The 23,632-nt window shown below is 46.2% G+C and overlaps 1 protein-coding gene across 1 annotated transcript in view; it reads left to right on the top strand.

Annotated features, from left to right (window-relative positions):
* Nucleotides 1–23,632, top strand: part of ALK (ALK receptor tyrosine kinase) — a 566,624-nt gene that overhangs the window by 524,870 nt on the left and 18,122 nt on the right. The window contains exons 22-28 of the mRNA XM_072139971.1: nt 7,368–7,432; nt 7,595–7,724; nt 10,149–10,246; nt 10,457–10,549; nt 15,194–15,295; nt 17,066–17,200; nt 17,512–17,602. Of these exons, the coding sequence (XP_071996072.1) occupies nt 7,368–7,432; nt 7,595–7,724; nt 10,149–10,246; nt 10,457–10,549; nt 15,194–15,295; nt 17,066–17,200; nt 17,512–17,602 (714 nt within the window). The remainder of the gene's footprint in view (nt 1–7,367; nt 7,433–7,594; nt 7,725–10,148; nt 10,247–10,456; nt 10,550–15,193; nt 15,296–17,065; nt 17,201–17,511; nt 17,603–23,632) is intronic.

Here is a 23,632-nt window from a genome sequence, read left to right as displayed (position 1 = left end):
GGAAACAATCCATAGACACAACGTATCTACATGAGGGGTGACCGCTGAGCCCCCACAATGATCAGTGGTGGTCCCAGTTCATGGACCACTTAAATATGGGGGTATTTATCACAAGTAGGACAACCCCTTTAGTCGACCCTACAACGATGATGTCACTTTCTTCAGTAGCCAATCACCGGCCTCAGTGACTACTCGTTACTCATGAGGCCAGTGACTGGCTGCAGCAGTCCTGTGTATGCTGAATGTGATGTTATTGCGCTGGATTGGTCTATTGGTCTATTGTTTTGTAACGCCGCCATATAAGTTGTCATCCACCTTCTGCTATAACTAAGAACAATGGACAGAATTTCAAGAAAGTTGACAGCAAAGGACGAATCATCAGTTACTTACCGTAGACTTGTTTATGTTTGGTGGACGTGCCCTTTAAGACCTCGTGTAAATCAAAGTTCCGCAGCGGAGACAAAAAAGTTACAAAGTTTCCTCAGTTGTTCTTTCTTTGTAAAAACTGATGGACGTCTTGTTCTGAGAGCCGACGTCTCCAGCTATAAATCCCGTGAGGATCCGGTCGGGGCGAGGCGGCCATGCCGGTGATTGTCAGCTCCTTTTGATTAAAGTAGTAACAGGTCCAGCGTCCTCCATAAAGCAGCGCAGCGCCGGAGCCATCCATTACCGCGCTGACGTGACTCCGGAAGCTGGCGCCCGCCTAGAGCCGACTCGTAAAGACGTCTTAAATCATCGTCTTCCTCTTCTCCATTCTCTTTATGATGGGGGCCGGGGGGGGGACTGGGAGGGGGGGTCATTCCGTCCTCCGATGGAACTTTTTTATTTCACTTTTCCAAGTTTACAAATAATTGATACAAGTTCTGCGCCGCCGCCGCTTCGTTATCCTACAAACAGAAGGCGTAAAACCGACCCGCAAAATATATCTGTATAGTAAAAGGAACAGAAGACGGCAGTAAAACCGAGTCACAAGGAACTTTACTGATCCAATATAAAGTTATAGGCCCAGAACTTGGGAGAACTTTTAACAGTTTCAGTGCCGAGAGTCGTGTCACGGAGAGTTCTACAAACTTCCCAAAGACTTTCTACATCTCCTTGTCGTCAAGATCTGTGAGCAGGATCCAGTGTAAATGATACAAAGCTGTGTCTATATATACAGGATAGGAGTAGTAGTACTGTGCTGTGCCTATATATACAGGATAGGAGTAGTAGTACTGTGCTGTGCTCAAATATACAGGATAGGAGTAGTAGTACTGTGCTGTGCCCATATATACAGGATAGGAGTAGTAGTACTGTGCTGTGCCCATATATACAGGATAGGAGTAGTAGTACTGTGCTGTGCCCATATATACAGGATAGGAGTAGTAGTACTGTGCTGTGCTCATATATACAGGATAGGAGTAGTAGTACTGTGCTGTCCACATATATACAGGATAGGAGTAGTAGTACTGTGCTGTGCCTATATATACAGGATAGGAGTAGTAGTACTGTGCTGTGCTCATATATACAGGATAGGAGTAGTAGTACTGTGCTGTGCCCATATATACAGGATAGGAGTAGTAGTACTGTGCTGTATCCATATATACAGGATAGGAGTAGTAGTACTGTGCTGTGCCCATATATACAGGATAGGAGTAGTAGTACTGTGCTGTATCCATATATACAGGATAGGAGTAGTAGTACTGTGCTGTGCCCATATATACAGGATAGGAGTAGTAGTACTGTGCTGTGCCTATATATACAGGATAGGAGTAGTAGTACTGTGCTGTGCCCATATATACAGGATAGGAGTAGTAGTACTGTGCTGTGCCCATATATACAGGATAGGAGTAGTAGTACTGTGCTGTCCACATATATACAGGATAGGAGTAGTAGTACTGTGCTGTGCTCATATATACAGGATAGGAGTAGTAGTACTGTGCTGTGCTCATATATACAGGATAGGAGTAGTAGTACTGTGCTGTGTCCATATATACAGGATAGGAGTAGTAGTACTGTGCTGTGCCCATATATACAGGATAGGAGTAGTAGTACTGTGCTGTGCTCATATATACAGGATAGGAGTAGTAGTACTGTGCTGTGCCCATATATACAGGATACTAGTAGTAGTACTGTGCTGTGCCTATATATACAGCATAGGAGTAGTAGTACTGTGCTGTGCCCATATATACAGGATAGAAGTAGTAGTACTGTGCTGTGTCCATATATCCAGGATAGGAGAAGTAATACTGTGCTGTGCCCATATATACAGGATAGGAGTAGTAGTACTGTGCTGTGCCCATATATACAGGATAGGAGTAGTAGTACTGTGCTGTGTCCATATATCCAGGATAGGAGAAGTAATACTGTGCTGTGCCCATATATACAGGATAGGAGTAGTAGTACTGTTCTGTGTCCATATATACAGAATACGAGTAGTAGTACTGTGCTGTGCCCGTATATACAGGATAGGAGTAGTAGTACTGTGCTGTGTCCATATATCCAGGATAGGAGAAGTAATACTGTGCTGTGCCCATATATACAGGATAGGAGTAGTAGTACTGTGCTGTGCCCGTATATACAGAATACGAGTAGTAGTACTGTGCTGTGCCCGTATATACAGGATAGGAGTAGTAGTACTGTGCTGTGCCCGTATATACAGGATAGGAGTAGTAGTACTGTGCTGTGTCCATATATACAGGATAGGAGTAGTAGTACTGTGCTGTGCCCATATATACAGGATAGGGAGTAGTAGTACTGTGCTGTGCTCATATATACAGGATAGGAGTAGTAGTACTGTGCTGTGTCTATATATACAGGATAGGAGTAGTAGTACTGTGATGTGCCCATATATACAGGATAGGAGTAGTAGTCCTGTGCTGTGCTCATATATACAGGATAGGAGTAGTAGTACTGTGCTGTGTCCATATATACAGGATAGGAGTAGTAGTACTGTGCTGTGCCCATATATACAGGATAGGGAGTAGTAGTACTGTGCTGTGCTCATATATACAGGATAGGAGTAGTAGTACTGTGCTGTGTCTATATATACAGGATAGGAGTAGTAGTACTGTGATGTGCCCATATATACAGGATAGGAGTAGTAGTCCTGTGCTGTGCTCATATATACAGGATAGGAGTAGTAGTACTGTGCTGTGTCCATATATACAGGATAGGAGTAGTAGTACTGTGCTGTATCCATATATACAGGATGAAAGTTGTAGTACTGTGCTGTGTCCATATATACAGGATAGGAGTAGTAGTACTGTGCTGTGCCCATATATACAGGATAGGGGTAGTAGTACTGTGCTGTGTCCATATATGCAGAATAGGAGTAGTAGTGATGTACCCATATATACAGGATAGGAGTAGTAGTACTGTGCTGTGCCCATATGTACAGGATAGGAGTAGTAGTACTGTGCTGTGCCCATATATACAGGATAGGAATAGTAGTACTGTGCTGTGCTCATATATACAGGATAGGAGTAGTAGTACTGTGCTGTGCCCATATATACAGGATAGGAGTAGTAGTACTGTGCTGTGCCCATATGTACAGGATAGGAGTAGTAGTACTGTGCTGTGCCCATATATACAGGATAGGAATAGTAGTACTGTGCTGTGCTCATATATACAGGATAGGAATAGTAGTACTGTGCTGTGCCCATATATACAGGATAGGAGTAGTAGTACTGTGCTGTGCCCATATATACAGGATAGGAGTAGTAGTACTGTGCTGTGCCCATATATACAGGATAGGAGTAGTAGTACTGTGCTGTACCTATATATACAGGATAGGAGTAGTAGTACTGTGCTGTGCCCATATATACAGGATAGGAGTAGTAGTACTGTGCTGTGCTCATATATACAGGATAGGAGGAGTAGTACTGTGCTGTCTCCATATATAAAGGATAGGAGTAGTAGTACTGTGCTGTGCTCATATATACAGGATAGGAGTAGTAGTACTGTGCTGTACCCATATATACAGGATAGGAGTAGTAGTACTGTGCTGTGCCTATATATACAGGATAGGAGTAGTAGTACTGTGCTGTGCCCATATATACAGGATAGGAGTAGTAGTACTGTGATGTGCCCCTATATATACAGGATAGGAGTCGTAGTACTGTGCTGTGCCCCTATATATACAGGATAGGAGTAGTAGTACTGTGTTGTGTCCATATATACAGGATAGGAGTAGTAGTTCTGTGCTGTACCCATATATACAGGATAGGAGTAGTAGTACTGTGCTGTACCCATATATACAGGATAGGAGTAGTAGTACTGTACTGTGCCCATATATATACAGGATAGGAGTAGTAGTACTGTGCTGTATCCATATATACAGGATGAAAGTTGTAGCACTGTGCTGTGTCCATATATACAGGATAGGAGTAGTAGTACTGTGCTGTGCCCATATATACAGGATAGGGGTAGTAGTACTGTGCTGTGTCCATATATGCAGAATAGGAGTAGTAGTGATGTACCCATATATACAGGATAGGAGTAGTAGTACTGTGCTGTGCCCATATGTACAGGATAGGAGTAGTAGTACTGTGCTGTGCCCATATATACAGGATAGGAATAGTAGTACTGTGCTGTGCTCATATATACAGGATAGGAGTAGTAGTACTGTGCTGTGCCCATATATACAGGATAGGAGTAGTAGTACTGTGCTGTGCCCATATGTACAGGATAGGAGTAGTAGTACTGTGCTGTGCCCATATATACAGGATAGGAATAGTAGTACTGTGCTGTGCTCATATATACAGGATAGGAGTAGTAGTACTGTGCTGTGCCCATATATACAGGATAGGAGTAGTAGTACTGTGCTGTGCCCATATATACAGGATAGGAGTAGTAGTACTGTGCTGTACCTATATATACAGGATAGGAGTAGTAGTACTGTGCTGTGCCCATATATACAGGATAGGAGTAGTAGTACTGTGCTGTGCTCATATATACAGGATAGGAGTAGTAGTACTGTGCTGTCTCCATATATAAAGGATAGGAGTAGTAGTACTGTGCTGTGCTCATATATACAGGATAGGAGTAGTAGTACTGTGCTGTACCCATATATACAGGATAGGAGTAGTAGTACTGTGCTGTGCCTATATATACAGGATAGGAGTAGTAGTACTGTGCTGTGCCCATATATACAGGATAGGAGTAGTAGTACTGTGCTGTGCCCCTATATATACAGGATAGGAGTCGTAGTACTGTGCTGTGCCCCTATATATACAGGATAGGAGTAGTAGTACTGTGTTGTGTCCATATATACAGGATAGGAGTAGTAGTTCTGTGCTGTACCCATATATACAGGATAGGAGTAGTAGTACTGTGCTGTACCCATATATACAGGATAGGAGTAGTAGTACTGTACTGTGCTCATATATATACAGGATAGGAGTAGTAGTACTGTGCTGCACCCATATATACAGGATAGGAGTAGTAGTACTGTGCTGTCTCTATATATACTGGATAGGAGTAGTAGTACTGTGCTGTACCCATATATACAGGATAGGAGTAGTAGTACTGTACTGTGCCCATATATATACAGGATAGGAGTAGTAGTACTGTGCTGTGCCCATATATACAAGATTTTGGTTTATATTTAAGTCCATCAGGATAAGGGTCGTCATGTTTGGTTTTGGCAGGAAGACAATCAGGTCATTGACTTATTAAAAGGCACAAATAAGAAACGTTAGACGAGAAAGACCACCACAGCCCTGCTACATCTGTTGTCAAATGTCCCTTTAACTGGTATTTATCTTATGGCAGGTTCTGTTTCAGTGTAAGATAAGAAAGTAATAAGTAATGGATGGGGCTGGCGGCTGATGAGAGGGGATGATGTGATGAATCGGAATATTTAGCATCTTGTATGTCAGCACTTTGGCCTTTTTTGAAGTCTTCAGACTGTCGATACATTGAATTCTATAGATGCCGACTCAGCACCAGGACAAACGTCTGATTTACCGGAACGGCCTTGTTTTGAGTGAATTTTTTTGGTGACAGTCTTCTCCCTTCATGGTCACTACAGGGGACATTTCCTCTGGCTGAGGTCAGCACAAGGGGTCATAGTCTTCTCTCCCGATGCCTGGATTACGGGATCCTGTAACTTAAGTTTAATTTAAAAAACAAAACAAAAACTAAAACCTATCTTGAAAAATAATTACTGTATATTAGGAATACATTTAGGGCTTCCTGTTTTTGGAGACATTGCAATGCACCTCTGCTTACAAAAGTAGCAAAAAATTTCACTGAAACTTTGTATCTCTGAATGAGCCACCAGGATCAACCGGCAATTACCAAAGCTGTCCCATTCCTTTCCAGGTATAAGAAGCCCCCCTATTATTTATCTATTTGGGGGTGTATCTGGACAACAGAGATATATAACCAGTCAGCAGAGAGATGTCAGATCATTTAGACCACTGAGTCACTAGGATCCTTGGGCATCCACCAAACCTCTAACTTGCTCCTTCCCACTCCAGATATCGGAGAGACCCCCTTATCATTTATTACTATGGTGGTGCATCAGGACAGTAACCAGACAGCAGAGAGATTTGTATTCACTTACACCACTGAGCCACCAGGATCAATAGGCACCCACCAGACTTGTAACCTGGGATCTTTCTCTCCAAATATGTGGAAAACTAATGACACATTTACTCGTTTTGGTAAATCTCAACCTCTCCCTCTGATTGAGCCCTGGGGTCACAGAGTTAAAGGGGTTTTCCCACCAAGAAAGTTAGGATAGGGCCTAACTTGCTGATCATGGGGGTCTATCAGATGAGACTCTCATAAATCACAAGGGTCCCAGATACCCCTGCGGACCCCTTGCCAACCCGAGAATAATGGAGGCAGATGACCATGGCGCTCGGCCGTCTCCATTGGCTCCATAGAGATGAATGGAGCAGAAAGCTCATGCGCAGCCGTATGCTCCACTCATCAGGGGTCCGATGGAGGTAACTGGGACCCCAAGTTCTCGTGATCAGCATGTAATGCCCCATCTTGTGGATAGGGCCTAACTTCCTTGGTAAGGAAAAACCCCTTTAATTTAGGGAGTTCCTCTTAACATTTATGTATTTGGTCGTGTTCCGAGAAAACTGAGATCTGCTGTATCATATCATAAATCCACGGAGAGCTTTGTATCTTTGTGGACTCACCATGAGGCCACCACGAACAGTTGGCTTCCCATAAAGCTGTAATGTGTTCTATACACTGATACTTATGATCTCAAGGTTTTTTCTGCTCTGTATATCGCTCTGTATAATACCCGTCCCCCCTCTGATCTGTATAATACTTGTATATTGCTCCGTATTATACCTTGCCCCCTGTGCTCTATATAATACCCGTATATCGCCCTGTATAATTCCTGTCTCCCTCTCCTCTAGACTCTGCCGGAGGTTTGCTCGGAGCAGGATGAACTGGACTTTCTGATGGAGGCGCTGATAATCAGGTAACGTATATACATCACAGCATATGGCACCTCATGTGTATAGGGCACTGCAGCCACTCATGACTGCCCCAGTGTGGAGGTTACATCATGGAGGGCGGTCAGGATTGGCCATTTACTGCTTCTCTGAAGAAAAGTAAGTGATGAGATGTTTTTTCTCTACAGTAAATTCAACCACCAGAACATAGTGCGCTGCATCGGGGTGAGCCTCCAGGCCCTGCCCCGCTTCATCCTACTGGAGCTCATGGCCGGCGGAGACCTCAAGTCATTCCTCAGGCAAACAAGACCAAGGCTGGTGAGAGCAGAAGGAGTCAGGGTTATAAATATAAGGGGGAGACAAGGAGGCAGCACTATCTGTACTTGTATCATCTATATGAACAGATAGGAAGACAGCACTATCTGTACTTGTATCATCTATATGAACAGATAGGAAGACAGCACTATCTGTACTTACAACATGTGCATGGAGAGCTAGGAAGACAGCACTATCTGTACTTACAACATGTGCATGGAGAGCTAGGAAGACAGCACTATCTGTACTTACAACATGTGCATGGAGAGCTAGGAAGACAGCACTATCTGTACTTACAACATGTGCATGGAGAGCTAGGAAGACAGCACTATCTGTACTTACAACATGTGCATGGAGAGCTAGGAAGACAGCACTATCTGTACTTACAACATGTGCATGGAGAGCTAGGAAGACAGCACTATCTGTACTTACAACATGTGCATGGAGAGCTAGGAAGACAGCACTATCTGTACTTACAACATGTGCATGGAGAGCTAGGAAGACAGCACTATCTGTACTTACAACATGTGCATGGAGAGCTAGGAAGACAGCACTATCTGTACTTACAACATGTGCATGGAGAGCTAGGAAGACAGCACTATCTGTACTTACAACATGTGCATGGAGAGATAGGAAGACAGCACTATCTGTACTTACAACATGTGCATGGAGAGATAGGAAGGCAGCACTATCTGTACTTACAACATGTGCATGGAGAGATAGAAGGCAGCACTATCTGTACTTACAACATGTACATGAACAGATAGGAAGGCAGCACTATCTGTACTTTCAACATGTACATGAACAGATAGGAAGGCAGCACTATCTGTACTTACAACATGTACATGAACAGATAGGAAGGCAGCACTATCTGTACCTATATCACTTACAGCTAGAAATGGGGATACATCACTATCTGTACCTATAACATTTATAAGAACAGAAAGGAGAGCAGTACTTAAACCTCTACACTGAGAGACATGGAGGCAGTACTATCTGTGCCTACATAACCTGCCATAGATAGATAGATCTGAAGGACAATATCTTAGATGCGGTTGTGTGTTCCTGCATCGGCATCCGTCCGGCTCAGAAAGACCTGGAAGATATTTTATGTTCACACAAACAGTATAAAAAGAGAAAATCCTGTCTAGTGCGTCCTGTAATCTTCTCATGGCAGAGCGGCATTGTCAGGGGGAATTACTCCCATAAATAGTCCTCAGCTACAGCCACATATATCCCAACACTCAGACACCGGGGAGAGGGATGTCCACAGCCAGAGGATCACAATCTACTCCATATATCTCCCAGACATCACTAATCACCCCCAGAACTTATATACTCATCCACCTCTCATAGGAGACACACAGCACTGACCTACAGGGATAATAATATATCCTTATACATAGGGGGCAGTATTATAGTAGTTATATTCCTGTACATAGGGGGCAGTATTATAGTAGTTATATTCTTGTACATAGGGGGCAGTATTATAGTAGTTATATTCTTGTAAATAGGGGGCAGTATTATAGTAGTTATATTCCTGTACATAGGGGGCAGTGTTATAGTAGTTATATTCCTGTACATAGGGGGCAGTATTATAGTAGTTATATTCTTGTACATAGGGGGCAGTATTATAGTAGTTATATCATGTACATAGGGGGCAGTATTATAGTAGTTATAGTCTTGTACATAGGGGGGTAGTATTATAGTAGTTATATTCTTGTACATGGGGGGCAGTATTATAGTAGTTATATTCCTGTACATAGGGGGCAGTATTATAGTAGTTATATTCCTGTACATAGGGGGCAGTATTATAGTAGTTATATTCCTGTACATAGGGGGCAGTATTATAGTAGTTATATTCCTGTACATAGGGGGCAGTATTATAGTAGTTATATTCTTGTACGTAGGGGGCAGTATTATAGTAGTTATATTCCTGTACATAGGGGGCAGTATTATAGTAGTTATATTCTTGTACATAGGGGGCAGTATTATAGTAGTTATATTCCTGTACATAGGGGGCAGTATTATAGTAGTTATATTCCTGTACATAGGGGGCAGTATTATAGTAGTTATATTCTTGTACATAGGGGGCAGTATTATAGTAGTTATATTCCTGTACATAGGGGGCAGGATTATAGTAGGTATATTCCTGTACATAGGGGGCAGTATTATAGTAGTTATATTCTTGTACATAGGGGGCAGTATTATAGTAGTTATATTCCTGTACATAGGAGGCAGTATTATAGCAGTTATATTCTTGTACATAGGGGGCAGTAGTATAGTAGTTATATTCCTGTACATAGGGGGCAGTATTATAGTAGTTATATTCTTGTACATAGGGGGCAGTATTATAGTAGTTATACAAGATTTTTAAAAATATTTTAGCAATATTCTCTTCCATTTCCTTCTCCCATCTCTCTGTAGAATCAGCCGTCATCCCTCACCATGCTGGACCTGCTGAACGTGGCTCGTGATATCGCCAATGGCTGCCAGTATCTAGAGGAGAACCACTTTATTCACAGGTACTTGCAGATAGGGGGAGCTATACAGTTTCCCCCCATTCTTTATGCAGATTCAAAGCTTCATTTACAATTCCGATTTGTTTCTTCTAATCATTGTGTGAGACTCTTGTATGTGTTGTGGGGTGTGCGGAGCCGCCCGTCCTGCGGTGCCTGTCACTTATTATTGATGGGCGCTGACCTTTATTAAAACAATTGATCTTGTCTTTCTAGAGACATCGCTGCAAGGAACTGCCTGCTCACCTGTCAAGGTCCTGGCAGGGTTGCAAAAATTGGGGATTTTGGGATGGCTCGTGATATATACAGGTAATACACCACTAGTGATTATTGAGGATAAGTCCGGGCGTTCTCCTGGACCCCTGTGGGATCCCCATCTGTAGACGAGGAGGTGTCTGATGTCTCTGTTAGGCTTGTAAAATAACACAAATCGTGTAATCAGACCTTTGCAGCTGAGCTATGAAATATGGATTTATATTCTAGAATTGTATTGGGGTTGTGCCCTCACACTGCTGTGCTCTATGCAGCCAGTGTTATGTATTATCTCTGGAGAGATGTGTAATCAGACCTCACACTGCTGTGCTCTGTGCTCTCTGCAGCCAGTGTTATGTACTGTCCCTGGGGAGATGTGTAATCAGACCTCACACTGCTGTGCTCTGTGCTCTTTGCAGCCTGTGTTATGTATTGTCCCTGGAGAGATGTGTAATCAGACCTCACACTGCTGTGCTCTGTGCTCTCTGCAGCCAGTGTTAGGTATTGTCCCTGGAGAGATGTGTAATCAGACCTCACACTGCTGTGCTCTGTGCTCTCTGCAGCCAGTGTTAGGTATTGTCCCTGGAGAGATGTGTAATCAGACCTCACACTGCTGTGCTCTGTGCTCTATGCAGCCAGTGTTATGTATTATCTCTGGAGAGATGTGTAATCAGACCTCACACTGCTGTGCTCTGTGCTCTCTGCAGCCAGTGTTATGTACTGTCCCTGGGGAGATGTGTAATCAGACCTCACACTGCTGTGCTCTGTGCTCTTTGCAGCCTGTGTTATGTATTGTCCCTGGAGAGATGTGTAATCAGACCTCACACTGCTGTGCTCTGTGCTCTCTGCAGCCTGTGTTATGTATTATCTCTGGAGAGATGTGTAATCAGACCTCACACTGCTGTGCTCTGTGCTCTCTGTAGCCAGGGTTATGTATTGTCCCTGGAGAGATGTGTAATCAGACCTCACACTGCTGTGCTCTGTGCTCTTTGCAGCCTGTGTTATGTATTGTCCCTGGAGAGATGTGTAATCAGACCTCACACTGCTGTGCTCTGTGCTCTCTGCAGCCTGTGTTATGTATTATCTCTGGAGAGATGTGTAATCAGACCTCACACTGCTGTGCTCTGTGCTCTCTGTAGCCAGGGTTATGTATTGTCCCTGGAGAGATGTGTAATCAGACCTCACACTGCTGTGCTCTGTGCTCTCTGCAGACAGTGTTATATATTGTCCCTGGAGAGATGTGTAATCAGACCTCACACTGCTGTGCTCTGTGCACTCTAGAGCCAGTGTTATGTATTGTCCCTGGAGAGATGTGTAATCAGACCTCACACTGCTGTGCTCTGTGCTCTCTGCAGCCAGAGTTATGTATTGTCCCTGGAGAGATGTGTAATCAGATCTCACACTGCTGTGCTCTGTGCTCTCTGCAGCCAGTGTTAGGTATTGTCCCTGGAGAGATGTGTAATCAGACCTCACACTGCTGTGCTCTGTGCTCTATGCAGCCAGTGTTATGTATTATCTCTGGAGAGATGTGTAATCAGACCTCACACTGCTGTGCTCTGTGCTCTCTGCAGCCAGTGTTATGTACTGTCCCTGGGGAGATGTGTAATCAGACCTCACACTGCTGTGCTCTGTGCTCTTTGCAGCCTGTGTTATGTATTGTCCCTGGAGAGATGTGTAATCAGACCTCACACTGCTGTGCTCTGTGCTCTCTGCAGCCTGTGTTATGTATTATCTCTGGAGAGATGTGTAATCAGACCTCACACTGCTGTGCTCTGTGCTCTCTGTAGCCAGGGTTATGTATTGTCCCTGGAGAGATGTGTAATCAGACCTCACACTGCTGTGCTCTGTGCTCTCTGCAGACAGTGTTATATATTGTCCCTGGAGAGATGTGTAATCAGACCTCACACTGCTGCGCTCTGTGCACTCTAGAGCCAGTGTTATGTATTGTCCCTGGAGAGATGTGTAATCAGACCTCACACTGCTGTGCTCTGTGCTCTCTGCAGCCAGTGTTAGGTATTGTCCCTGGAGAGATGTGTAATCAGACCTTACACTGCTGTGCTCTCTGCTCTCTGCAGCCAGTGTTATGTATTGTCCCTGGAGAGATGTGTAATCAGAGCTCACACTGCTGTGCTCTGTGCTCTCTGCAGCCACTGTTATGTACAGGAGAGATGTGTAATCATACCTCACACTGCTGTGCTCTGTGCTCTCTGCAGCCAGTGTTATGTATTGTACCTGGAGAGATGTGTAATCAGACCTCACACTGCTGTGCTCTGTGGTCTCTGCAGTGCTATGTACTGTCTCTGGAGAGATGTATAGTTAGACCTTTGTGTATGTTGTCAGTAGCGGCAGGACTGTGAAATATGGATTTAGATTTTCCTGGATTCTCCATCTGCAATGGGGGGAGTGCCCTCACACTGCTGTGCTCTGTGCCTAACTTTTTTTTGTATAACATTTCCTCGCTGTTATAAGTGACCATTGTAGTGTTCCACCAAAGGCCTGCTACTTTTTTATTAAGAACAGTTGGGAAGGAGCTCAATGCAGAGAGCGCAGAGCACAGCAGTGTTATAACAAAGCCAATGTACTTGAGGAAGCTACATTCCTACAATATTGAAGGAAATCTACCATCAAATTCCATCCTGATAACCGGGGACATTACTCATAGATCCAGGCACCGGGACTGTGGGATCTACTTATATTTCTTATCCATGGCCTCCTTCCCTCTAATATCATTTTTTATGCTTATGAGCCAGATGGGATGTTACTAGAGCCTCTCCCTTTGCTGTAGCTTCACAGGCTGTTACACTGTGAGAGGGCATGAATGCTCCTGCACAGTGTCAGATTATAGTAAGAATGAGGAGGGGGAAGTGCTGAGAGAGAGAGACCGTGTAACAGCCTGTGAAGCTGCAACATGGAAGGGTTCTGTTAAGGCCCACAAAGCCCTTCTGGCTCATTAGCATAATTATACAGGTTGATTTTAGAAGGAAAGAGGCCATGGGATAACAGATATAAGAAGATTACTGCAGTCACGGGGCCTGGATTTATAAGTTTCCCTGGTTTAACATGATGGATTGTGATGGTAGATATTTTTTAATCTATTTATTTCACTGATACATGTTATTGTTACATGTTATTAATATAATGTATCTTCTATTTCCATTTCTCACACTTCCACCCAGAATGATCACATCTAGCGTTCGACAGGAACTTTATTGACTTGCAATACCCTTTCCTGCCACTATAGTCAATATTCACTGTTTTCCATAGACACCAATACAACAGCGCCCCCATCCCTAATGTCATTAAGCTCTTATCTTTGTTATAGAATGTACCAAATTCTTCTGCTTAGACCCCCATGGCACAGGGGCCATATATTGGAAACGGGGGCCCCCGTAGATGTATTACATATATTAGAAGCTGCTCTGAGCATCTCTGCTGCTGGTGCCAGGAGGTGCCCGCTAAAGCTCATCTATATGGACGGCAGCAGCTGCTTTACTCTTAACCCTAAGGTGAAAGCCGACCAGTGAGCGGGAAATCCAGCGCTAGGGGACGCGGGGGGAGGAAATATTTACTTTCCTGCAAATTAAGAAGTGGGAGATCAGAGGGCGGGCGCAGGGAGCGGCGGGTTCAGGTCGGGGCGCACAACTAATATTCAGTGCGGAGCGTTGTCTGACCGGAACGCCAATTACAACCCCCGAAAGGTCACGGCGGATGTTGTGGAGACTGTAAAACCGCTGATAATTATATATAAGAGCTGAGGCTCCGTGTTTTCCTTGATATAATTACCAGGAATTATTGCACATTTACTCCCAGTCATTCCTTCTTAATGCGGTTCTGCGGCCTCCGTTATTAGACGCGCCGCAACGCGACTCCACGCTACGGAATAATAGAAGAGAAACCAGCTGCAAGGAGATGGGGAGACAATGTATCACAGTGTAGAACAAGACTTTCTGATGAAAATAAGGCACCCTCCCCCCTTTCCATGTTCCTATCTTAAAGGGAACCTGCCACCAGAGACCTCATTTTCCCTACAGCCAGGTTACAGAAGCCCCTCACACCTGCAGGGCACAGCTGCCTCTCTGCTTTCTCTAAGCATTTGCATTGGAATATAATTGTGTGCTATAACTTACCTTGCACCCTGACTGAATCCTCTGTGTAGCCCCAGGGGTTGGGCTTTGGTTTGGATGCATTTCAAGAAACATGTGATTTTTCTGTGCTGCTCACTCCTCAGCCTCCACCTATGTGTTCCTGTACAGCTCCTCCCTCCTGCTCCTTCACAGAGGTCACAGCCTGGTGAGATGACATCAGTGGGGTGGGGGCTGAGAGCTGAGGAGTGAGAAGCACAGACAAGTCATCTGTTGTTTTTTTAAAATGCATCCGAACCAAAGCCCAACCCCTGGGACTACACAGAGGATTCTGTCAGGGTGCAAGGTAAGTTATAACACACAATTATATTGTAATGCAAATAATTAGAGAGGGTAGAAAGGCAGCTGTGCACTGCAGGTGTGAGGGGCTTCTGTAACCTGTCTGTAGTGAAAATGGGGTCCCTGGTGATAGGTTCCCTTTAATTTATAGGAGTACATTAAAGACAACTTGTTAACCATAGACAACAATACAACAGCGCCCCCATCTGTATTGGAAATGAGCTCTAATGGGTATAATGAGGATTTAATAAGTAGCAAATTGTCTGGATCTAATTTTCAGGGCCAGTTATTACAGAAAAGGAGGGTGCGCCATGTTACCGGTGAAGTGGATGCCACCAGAGGCCTTCATGGAGGGGATATTTACATCCAAGACAGACACATGGTAAGAGAAGATATGTCCATGGTGTGTATTACCCCTGTACTGTGACATCACTGTGTGTATTACCCCTGTACTGTGACATCACTGTGTGTATTATCTCTGTACTGTGACATCACTGTGTGTATTATCCCTGTACTGTGACATCACTGTGTGAATTATCCCTGTACTGTGACATCGCTGTGTGTATTATCCCTGTACTGTGACATCGCTGTGTGTATTATCCCTGTACTGTGACATCGCTGTGTGTATTATCCCTGTACTGTGACATCGCTGTGTGTATTATCCCTGTACTGTGACATCGCTGTGTGTATTATCCCTGTACTGTGACATCGCTGTGTGTATTATCCCTGTACTGTGACATCGCTGTGTGAATTATCCCTGTACTGTGACATCGCTGTGTGTATTATCCCCTGTACTGTGACATCGCTGTGTGTATTATCCCCTGTACTGTGACATCGCTGTGTGTATTATCCCTGTACTGTGACATCACAGTGTGTATTATCTCTGTACTGTGACATCACAGTGTGTATTATCCCTGTACTGTGACATCGCTGTGTGTATTATCCCTGTACTGTGACATCGCTGTGTGTATTATCCCTGTACTGTGACATCGCTGTGTGTATTATCCCTGTACTGTGACATCGCTGTGTGTATTATCCCTGTACTGTGACATCGCTGTGTGTATTACCCCTGTACTGTGACATCGCTGTGTGTATTATCCCTGTACTGTGACATCGCTGTGTGTATTATCTCTGTACTGTGACATCACTGTGTGTATTATCCCTGTACTGTGACATCGCTGTGTGTATTACCCCTGTACTGTGACATCGCTGTGTGTATTACCCCTGTACTGTGACATCGCTGTGTGTATTATCTCTGTACTGTGACATCACTGTGTGTATTATCCCTGTACTGTGACATCACTGTGTGTATTATCCCTGTACTGTGACATCACTGTGTGTATTATCTCTGTACTGTGACATCACTGTGTGTATTATCTCTGTACTGTGACATCACTGTGTGTATTATCCCTGTACTGTGACATCACTGGGTGTATTATCCCTGTACTGTGACATCGCTGTGTGTAGTATCCCTGTACTGTGACATCACTGTGTGTATTATCTCTGTACTGTGACATCACTGTGTGTATTACCCCCTGTACTGTGACATCACTGGGTGTATTATCCCTGTACTGTGACATCACTGGGTGTATTATCCCTGTACTGTGACATCACTGGGTGTATTATCCCTGTACTGTGACATCACTGGGTGTATTATCCCTGTACTGTGACATCACTGGGTGTATTATCCCTGTACTGTGACATCACTGGGTGTATTATCCCTGTACTGTGACATCACTGGGTGTATTATCCATGTACTGTGACATCGCTGTGTGTATTATCCTGTACTGTGACATCGCTGTGTGTATTATCCTGTACTGTGACATCACTGTGTGTATTACCCCTGTACTGTGACATCACTGTGTGTATTACCCCTGTACTGTGACATCACTGTGTGTATTATCCCTGTACTGTGACATCGCTGTGTGTATTACCCCTGTACTGTGACATCACTGTGTGTATTATCCCTGTACTGTGACATCACTGTGTGTATTATCCCTGTACTGTGACATCACTGTGTGTATTATCCCTGTACTGTGACATCGCTGTGTGTATTATCCCTGTACTGTGACATCACTGTGTGTATACTGTCCTTGTACCTTCCTCTCTGCTGTACCGCTGATACAATTTCCCTTTGGTTTCCCCCTTCCAGGTCTTTCGGGGTGCTCCTCTGGGAGATCTTCTCGTTGGGTTACATGCCGTACCCCAGTAAAAGTAATCAGGAGGTGCTGGAGTTTGTCACTAGTGGAGGAAGGATGGATCCCCCCAAAAACTGCCCAGGACCTGTGTATGTAGAGAACCAATCTTCTGTTACATTCTATCTTATGCTCTAGTCACATCTAAAGCTGCATGCACAATTTTGACAATCCTGGGTAAGATTAGAAGTTATAGTCTCGAGGTGTTGTCTCACAGGCTCCCCTGATAGGTCCTAGCGCTGTCATAGAGGGGGTCCTGCTCATGTTATCACTAGGTCATGACAAGCAGAATTTTGGATCTGAATGGTCTTGTCTCCAGTCACATCCAAAGCTGCATGAACAAAATGCTGCTTCGGATGTGCTTGGAGAAATAAAATATCTGATTTCTCACTGTGTGCTACAGGTACCGAATAATGACCCAGTGCTGGCAGCACCAACCCGAGGACCGGCCGCACTTCTCCATGATCCTGGAGAGGATCGACTACTGCACACAGGTGACCCCTCCCCCCAGACATCCCCTTTAATAGTCATATCCAAGGTCCTTCAACACCGACCTGCTGGTGGTCTTCATACAGCAACAAGAGGTGTATTCCCATTGCACATGAACCCCCTTAGTACTCCCCATATTTCATACAGACCCCCAAAATACCAAACTTATGACCCCCGAAAAAAATAGTACAGGACACATTAAAGACCCTCAAAACAAAACATATACCTGATCCACTAAGCCCAAATCCCTAAAAGTCCCAAAGATAATAGAGACCCCAGACCTGACTCCAAAAGTAGACTAGACCCCTCCTACCAGACTCTTCGGGAATCTGCATAGACTCAAAATCGATAAAACAGCAACAATGTAATTGTTTACAAAGGCAATTCCATCTTTCTGATTCCTGGAGCCTGGTCTGGGGTCTGTATGTACTTACAGACTGGTCTGAGGTCAATAGTCTAATGGTGGAGCCTGGTCTGGGGTCTGTATGTACTTACAGTCTGGTCTGAGGTCAATAGTCTAATGGTGGAGCCTGGTCTGGGGTCTGTATGTACTTACAGTCTGGTCTGAGGTCAATAGTCTAATGGTGGAGCCTGGTCTGGGGTCTGTATGTACTTACAGTCTGGTCTGAGGTCAATAGTCTAATGGTGGAGCCTGGTCTGGGGTCTGTATGTACTTACAGTCTAGTCTGAGTTCAATAGTCTAATGGTGGAGCCTGGTCTGGGGTCTGTATGTACTTACAGTCTGGTCTGAGGTCAATAGACTAATGGCGGAGTCTGGTCTGGGGTCTGTATGTACTTACAGTCTGGTCTGAGGTCGGTAGTCTAATGGTGGAGCCTGGTCTGGGGTCTGTATGTACTTACAGTCTGGTCTGAGGTCAATAGTCTAATGGTGGTGCCTGGTCTGGGGTCTGTATGTACTTACAGTCTGGTCTGAGGTCAATAGTCTAATGGTGGAGCCTGGTCTGGGGTCTGTATGTACTTACAGTCTAGTCTGAGTTCAATAGTCTAATGGTGGAGCCTGGTCTGGGGTCTGTATGTACTTACAGTCTAGTCTGAGTTCAATAGTCTAATGGTGGAGCCTGGTCTGGGGTCTGTATGTACTTACAGTCTGGTCTGAGGTCAATAGACTAATGGCGGAGTCTGGTCTGGGGTCTGTATGTACTTACAGTCTGGTCTGAGGTCAATAGTCTAATGGTGGAGCCTGGTCTGGAGTCTGTATGTACTTACAGTCTGCTACAAGGTCGGTAGTCTTATCCAGACCCCAGACCAGACATTCAAAATATACAAGACCCACAGTCCAAGTACTAACATCAGGCCCACCCTTAATCCAGACCCAATAGACTTTAGAGACACCACAGAATTTCTCAAGACAGTCTGGCCCCAAAATAAATATACCCCAGAATAGCTAAGTATATAAAGACCCCTACAATCTCTCAGCTAATAGAGACCCCAGACCGGACCCCTTAAATAAACTGCAGGCCTCATAAAAGACTCTTATAGGAGACCCCCAGTCCTGATCCTAACGACACAGACCCCAGACCATTCCTGTTATCTCAGAAGACTCCTGATCTATCCTGGATACTATTGGGGCCCCTCAGACACCAGGTATTACCATGTACCCCCTTAGGACTACCCCTGTTTGTGTCCCTTTAAGAGATTTCCTTATCCAGGTGCTGGGAGCGGCCGATGGATTTGGGTTAGTGGAGGAAGATGAAGAGAAATTACTGGATAAACCCGTCTGATACTATAAGTCCCAGGATCTGTGGTTCTCACGTCTACAGACTCCCTGCCCAAATCTTCTCTGAGACCGAGGTTATCCCAAGGAATTATCAGGAATATATTATTCTACATCTATTCCCAGCAACTGAATGTTATGGCTTATTATACAGAAATTCAATCATCAGTCACAATATAGTACAGATATATATATATACTACATCATGTATCCTACGTGTATATAGTACAGATATCTACACTCACCGGCCACTTTATTAGGTACACCTGTCCAACTGCTCGTTAACACTTAATTTCTAATCAGCCAATCACATGGCGGCAACTCAGTGCATTTAGGCATGTAGACATGGTCAAGACAATCTCCTGCAGTTCTCCCGAGCATCAGTATGGGGAAGAAAGGTGATTTGTGGCCTGTGAACGTGGCATGGTTGTTGGTGCCAGAAGGGCTGGTCTGAGTATTTCAGAAACTGCTGATCTACTGGGATTTTCACGCACAACCATCTCTAGGGTTTACAGAGAATGGTCCGAAAAAGAAAAAACATCCAGTGAGCGGCAGTTCTGTGGGCGGAAATGCCTTGTTGATGCCAGAGGTCAGAGGAGAATGGGCAGACTGGTTCGAGCTGATAGAAAGGCAACAGTGACTCAAATCGCCACCCATTACAACCAAGGTAGGCAGAAGAGCATCTCTGAACGCACAGTACGTCCAACTTTGAGGCAGATGGGCTACAGCAGCAGAAGACCACACCGGGTGCCACTCCTTTCAGCTAAGAACAGGAAACTGAGGCTACAATTTGCACAAACTCATCGAAATTGGACAGTAGAAGATTGGAAAAACGTTGCCTGGTCTGATGAGTCTCGATTTCTGCTGCGACATTCGGATGGTAGGGTCAGAATTTGGCGTCAACAACATGAAAGCGCGGATCCATCCTGCCTTGTATCAGCGGGTCAGGCTGGTGGTGGTGGTGTCATGGATCCATCCTGCCTTGTATCAGCGGGTCAGGCTGGTGGTGGTGGTGCCATGGATCCATCCTGCCTTGTATCAGCGGCTCAGGCTGGTGGTGGTGGTGTCATGGATCCATCCTGCCTTGTATCAGCGGGTCAGGCTGGTGGTGCTGGTGTCATGGATCCATCCTGCCTTGTATCAGCGGGTCAGGCTGGTGGTGGTGGTGTCATGGATCCATCCTGCCTTGTATCAGCGGCTCAGGCTGGTGGTGGTGGTGTCATGGATCCATCCTGCCTGGTATCAGCGGGTCAGGCTGGTGGTGGTGGTGTCATGGATCCATCCTGCCTTGTATCAGCGGCTCAGGCTGGTGGTGGTGGTGTCATGGATCCATCCTGCCTTGTATCAGCGGGTCAGGCTGGTGGTGGTGGTGTCATGGATCCATCCTGCCTTGTATCAGCGGCTCAGGCTGGTGGTGGTGGTGTCATGGATCCATCCTGCCTTGTATCAGCGGGTCAGGCTGGTGGTGGTGGTGTCATGGATCCATCCTGCCTTGTATCAGCGGGTCAGGCTGGTGGTGGTGGTGTCATGGATCCATCCTGCCTTGTATCAGCGGCTCAGGCCGGTGGTGCTGGTTTCATTGATCCATCCTGCCTTGTATCAGCGGCTCAGGCTGGTTGTGGTGGTGTCATGGATCCATCCTGCCTTGTATCAGCGGGTCAGGCTGGTGGTGGTGGTGTCATGGATCCATCCTGCCTTGTATCAGCGGCTCAGGCTGGTGGTGCTGGTGTCATGGATCCATCCTGCCTTGTATCAGCGGGTCAGGCTGGTGGTGCTGGTGTCATGGATCCATCCTGCCTTGTATCAGCGGGTCAGGCTGGTGGTGGTGGTGTCATGGATCCATCCTGCCTTGTATCAGCGGGTCAGGCTGGTGGTGGTGGTGTCATGGATCCATCCTGCCTTGTATCAGCGGCTCAGGCTGGTGGTGCTGGTGTCATGGATCCATCCTGCCTTGTATCAGCGGCTCAGGCTGGTGGTGGTGGTGTCATGGACCCATCCTGCCTTGTATCAGCGGCTCAGGCTGGTGGTGGTGGTGTCATGGATCCATCCTGCCTTGTATCAGCGGGTCAGGCTGGTGGTGGTGGTGTCATGGATCCATCCTGCCTTGTATCAGCGGGTCAGGCTGGTGGTGGTGGTGCCATGGATCCATCCTGCCTTGTATCAGCGGCTCAGGCTGGTGGTGGTGGTGTCATGGATCCATCCTGCCTTGTATCAGCGGGTCAGGCTGGTGGTGCTGGTGTCATGGATCCATCCTGCCTTGTATCAGCGGGTCAGGCTGGTGGTGGTGGTGTCATGGATCCATCCTGCCTTGTATCAGCGGCTCAGGCTGGTGGTGGTGGTGTCATGGATCCATCCTGCCTGGTATCAGCGGGTCAGGCTGGTGGTGGTGGTGTCATGGATCCATCCTGCCTTGTATCAGCGGCTCAGGCTGGTGGTGGTGGTGTCATGGATCCATCCTGCCTTGTATCAGCGGGTCAGGCTGGTGGTGGTGGTGTCATGGATCCATCCTGCCTTGTATCAGCGGCTCAGGCTGGTGGTGGTGGTGTCATGGATCCATCCTGCCTTGTATCAGCGGGTCAGGCTGGTGGTGGTGGTGTCATGGATCCATCCTGCCTTGTATCAGCGGGTCAGGCTGGTGGTGGTGGTGTCATGGATCCATCCTGCCTTGTATCAGCGGCTCAGGCCGGTGGTGCTGGTTTCATTGATCCATCCTGCCTTGTATCAGCGGCTCAGGCTGGTGGTGGTGGTGTCATGGATCCCTCCTGCCTTGTATCAGCGGGTCAGGCTGGTGGTGGTGGTGTCATGGATCCATCCTGCCTTGTATCAGCGGCTCAGGCTGGTGGTGGTGGTGTCATGGATCCATCCTGCCTTGTATCAGCGGGTCAGGCTGGTGGTGGTGGTGTCATGGATCCATCCTGCCTTGTATCAGCGGCTCAGGCTGGTGGTGCTGGTGTCATGGATCCATCCTGCCTTGTATCAGCGGGTCAGGCTGGTGGTGCTGGTGTCATGGATCCATCCTGCCTTGTATCAGCGGGTCAGGCTGGTGGTGGTGGTGTCATGGATCCATCCTGCCTTGTATCAGCGGGTCAGGCTGGTGGTGGTGGTGTCATGGATCCATCCTGCCTTGTATCAGCGGCTCAGGCTGGTGGTGCTGGTGTCATGGATCCATCCTGCCTTGTATCAGCGGCTCAGGCTGGTGGTGGTGGTGTCATGGACCCATCCTGCCTTGTATCAGCGGCTCAGGCTGGTGGTGGTGGTGTCATGGATCCATCCTGCCTTGTATCAGCGGCTCAGGCTGGTGGTGGTGGTGTCATGGATCCATCCTGCCTTGTATCAGCGGCTCAGGCTGGTGCTGGTGGTGTCATGGATCCATCCTGCCTTGTATCAGCGGCTCAGGCTGGTGGTGGTGTCATGGATCCATCCTGCCTTGTATCAGCGGCTCAGGCTGGTGGTGGTGGTGTCATGGATCCATCCTGCCTTGTATCAGCGGCTCAGGCTGGTGCTGGTGGTGTCATGGATCCATCCTGCCTTGTATGAGCGGCTCAGGCTGGTGGTGCTGGTGTCATGGATCCATCCTGCCTTGTATCAGCGGCTCAGGCTGGTGGTGGTGGTGTCATGGATCCATCCTGCCTTGTATCAGCGGCTCAGGCTGGTGGTGGTGGTGATGGTGATGGTGTCTTTGGGCCCCTTGGTACAACACCACAGCCTACCTGAGTATTGCTGCTGACCATGTCCATCCCTTTATGAGCACAATGTACCCTGTAACATCTGATGGCTACTTTCAGCAGGATAATGCGCCATGTCATAAAGCTGGAATCATCTCAGACTGGTTTCTTGAACATGACAATGAGGTCACTGGACACAAATGGCTCCACAGTCACCAGATCTCAATCCAATAGAGCATCTTTGGGATGTGGTGGAACGGGAGATTCGCATCATGGATGTGCAGCCGACAAATCTGCGGCAACTGTGTGATGCCATCATGTCACTATGGAGCAAAATCTCTGAGGAGCTTCCAGCACCTTGTTGTATCTATGCCACGAAGAATTGAGGCAGTTCTGAAGGCAAAAGGGGGTCCAACCCGTTACTAGCATGGTGTACCTAATAAAGTGGCCGGTGAGTGTAGATATATATACACTACATCATGTATCTTACGTGTATAGAGTAGAATCAGAGCACATACATGACATTACTTACCCTACATTATACCCCAGAGCTGCACTCACTATTCTGCTGCTGGTGCAGTCACTGTGTACATACATGACATTACTTATCCTGTACTGATCCTGAGTTACATCCT

The sequence above is a fragment of the Engystomops pustulosus genome, chromosome 3 (genome assembly GCF_040894005.1).
Source record: "Engystomops pustulosus chromosome 3, aEngPut4.maternal, whole genome shotgun sequence".
NCBI classification, from domain to species: domain Eukaryota; kingdom Metazoa; phylum Chordata; class Amphibia; order Anura; family Leptodactylidae; genus Engystomops; species Engystomops pustulosus.
Note: the sequence above shows the minus strand (reverse complement) of the source record. Positions and strands in the feature narration are given on the sequence as shown.